Genomic DNA, 3,276 nt, shown 5'->3' with positions numbered 1-3,276 from the left:
ATATACAAGGATACAAGGAGAATCGAACATATTCTGTGTAATTTCAGAAGTCAGAAGGAGGACCTAAGGAAATGGGGGGTGGTATACTTTAGTTCAACACCATCTTTGCAACCATTAAAGTGCCTCAAAAAGGAACAGATATCCTTGAAGCAAAGTAAACTCCTAGCCTCTGAAACTGTTTAAATAGAAGCTGGATATCCACTTGCTCGGACTGCTGACAAGATGTCTTCTACATTACCCCTAATACATGATTGTACGTATCCTTCCACTCCTAAGATCTGTGAATCTATGAAACCACAAGGAAGGAAGAAAAGTAAGAGGTACTGAGAAAATTAGCAACCTATTGAAAACACTTCCTTAGGTACCTCGGACTCACTGTACTTCTCCTTTAAACAGCTTCCCTACAACAATATCTAGAAACTGTCTCAACAAATGCTGGAGTTTAGCCAAAGAATCAGTGCCAAATGCCAACCCCAAGTGTGTACCTAACAGACTTCTGATGATATAATTTAGGTTACAGTAGAGGACAGGAAATTTAATTTATCTAGACCAGGTATTGTTACACACAAAAAAAAACTTGCTGAAACAAACAAGCTGATTTTTAAAATCCACTATTGTTTCCTCCTATGGAAATAATTGGCTAATTAAAAAAAAACCCTCTATGTTTAAGTTCAAGCCCTCCTTAGAGTTTACTCCCAAACCGAGCCATAACTAGTCAATGAGGTGAGTGACTGAGGCACCTATGACACCCATGTTAAGGAAACAGCTACTCTCAATGTCCTGTGAAGGTCTATAGGCTCAGGACCTGAGAGTGAGTGTCACTTTACATTTCTTCAGAGGTACCTGCTTACCTTGCCCTAGTCCCAGAGCTGTGATTGGTCAGGTTATCAAAGCCCCTCCCTGACATCACAGTAAATGGTATAGCCACTTACCTAAAGCACAGTTTGGGCTGTTGCTCAAGAGCCTAAAGAGAAAGAGACCTCAGGTCACATCTCTCAACCCAAGGTAGGCTGTAGGCAAGAGGTCTGTACAAACTCAACCATGCCAATGGCTTGGGCCCCAGGGTGGAAGAGGGTGGAGCAGGCTCTAAGGGACCTCAGGGCAGGCAGGGCCTGCAAAGATGACAAGGGAGGCAGAGGCAGCAGACGTGGGGACTGGGGCAGCTCCTCTCACCATGTGGAGCCTAGGGCCACTGGCCCCTGAGAACCTGCTCTTGCCTTTACATTAAAAAACTGTGACTGGTGCAGTGATTGGTCATGGCACATCAAAAATAAAGGACATCCAGAGTGTGACAAACACCAAAACACAGATCATAAGGGGTGATCCCAACCCAGAGGTAAAAATTTTAGGCAGCAAGGAGATAAAAGCCAAGGCAAAAGCAGCCATAGAAACTGTTGTTTAAAAACAAGAAAGAAGTTACAATTCAGAATACAATGTTGATAATGCTGCATTCCTGACCCTCTGTTGGAAGAGACTTAATCACAGACAACATTCTTAGAGAAGTCTGGCCATTGACAGACTGGGATCAAATTAAGGCAGAAGTTGCAGACTGAGAAAAGACAATGGGCAGATTTACCACCAATTAAAAAGAAAAACTTTTACATAGAATCTGAAGCAAGAGGTTCACTGTCTCAAGTGGAGGTGAGCATCTGGAGAAAGGAAAATTTCAAGGTATTGTGTGATGACTTGAACGTTGGTGAAAAACGTGCTATCCCCAAGCCAATTTGTAAATTTGAAGATGCTTTCCAGAATTATCCTGACTTGATGAAAAACATTTAAAAAGCGGGATTTCAAGAGCCGACACCAATTCAATCATGGGCAGGGCCAATTATTCTACAAGGGACAGATCTTACAGTAGTTGCCCCAACCAGAACAGGCAAAACACTGTCTTCTTTATTGCCCAGGTTTATTCATGTCAGTTCCCAACCAACACCTAGAAGACAAAGGACTGGACCTGGCCTGCTAGTCCTTACACCAACAAGAAGATTAGCTCTCCAGGTGGAGAGTGAATGTTCTAAGTATTCATATAAAAGTCTTAAAAGTATTTGTATATATGGTGGTACAGATTAAAAAGAACAAGTGAAAAACATCGCCAAAGGCATAGACATCATTATTGCGACTCCTGGGCAACTGAAATGAATAACTTTGTCAACCTAAGAAATATCACCTACTTAGTCTTAGATGAAGCTGATAAAATGCTAGATCTGGGATTTGAACAGCTGATAATGAAGAGTTTATTACATGTGCACCCAGACCGGGAGACTATTATGACAAGTGCAACTTGGCTAGATACCATTCGTCGACTTACATGATCTTATTTGAAAGAGCCTATGAATGTTTCTGTTGGTTCTCTAGATTGAGCTGCTGTAAATACAGTGAAGCAAAATACAATTGTTCGTACAGAAGAAGAAAAATGATCTCCTGTCCAAAAACTCCTATACTGCCTGGCATCTAGAGACAAAGTCATCATGGTTGTTAGCAGAAAACTTGTTGCTGATGACTGATCCAGCAATATAAGCACCCAAGACCTATCTACAATCACTGCATGGAAACAGAGAACAGAGTGACCGCGAGCAAGTCACTGGATAACTTTAAAAGTGGAAATGTTCAAATACTGATTGCTACTGATTTAGCATCCCGAGGTCTTGATGTTAACGATGTCACACACTTATGTAATTACAATTTCCCACAGAATATTAAAGAATATGTACACCGAGTAGGGCGTACTGGAAGAGCAGAGAAGACTGGCATACCCATTACTCTTGTGACTAGAAATGATTGGAAGATTGCTCCTGAACTGGTTAAAATTTTGGAAATAGCAAATCAAAGTATCCCTGAAGTTCCTGTAACAATGGCTGAACAATACAAATAAATGAACAAATAAAGGACACAGGAGAAAACTCAAATACATCTCAAAGAAAACCCAACAAGTCTAATTGAGATCTACGTTGAAAACACTTGTAGCAGGCAACTGGAAGATTCCAGATATTTTAAAGATGCGCAGTATCCAAGACCCATAAGGAAGTATTGGAAACATACAGGCAGTTTAAAGACAACCAATTCTTAAATAATACCATTAAGCTTTAAATACTGTGTACTCTCCTCAGTACAATCAACACTGTTTTTAAAATGAGAGAGTGAGAGATTATGTAGAGGGGAAAATAGATGGTATGCGTTGGTTAAAGTTTAGATTCTATTATAGCCTTCCATGTGCATCTGTGTCTTCTCTACAGACTTGGCAGTAGATAACAAGGGTGCTTTCCTCGCTTTAAAATG

At 40.6% G+C, this 3,276-nt stretch overlaps 1 protein-coding gene across 1 annotated transcript; it reads left to right on the top strand.

Annotated features, from left to right (window-relative positions):
- Positions 1–1,041: 1,041 nt before the first annotated feature.
- DDX53 (DEAD-box helicase 53) lies at positions 1,042–2,872 on the top strand. The gene is given in 7 exon segments (XM_045855861.1): positions 1,042–1,232; positions 1,234–1,459; positions 1,461–1,549; positions 1,551–2,131; positions 2,134–2,533; positions 2,535–2,574; positions 2,576–2,872. Coding segments are annotated over 7 exon segments (1,824 nt in total).
- The last annotated feature ends 404 nt before the right edge of the window (positions 2,873–3,276 follow it).

Source organism: Phyllostomus hastatus, unplaced genomic scaffold, assembly GCF_019186645.2.
Source record: "Phyllostomus hastatus isolate PE091 unplaced genomic scaffold, TTU_PhHast_1.1 phas_scaffold_12, whole genome shotgun sequence".
Lineage (NCBI taxonomy): Eukaryota > Metazoa > Chordata > Mammalia > Chiroptera > Phyllostomidae > Phyllostomus > Phyllostomus hastatus.
This window is presented reverse-complemented; position numbering and strand designations above follow the sequence as displayed.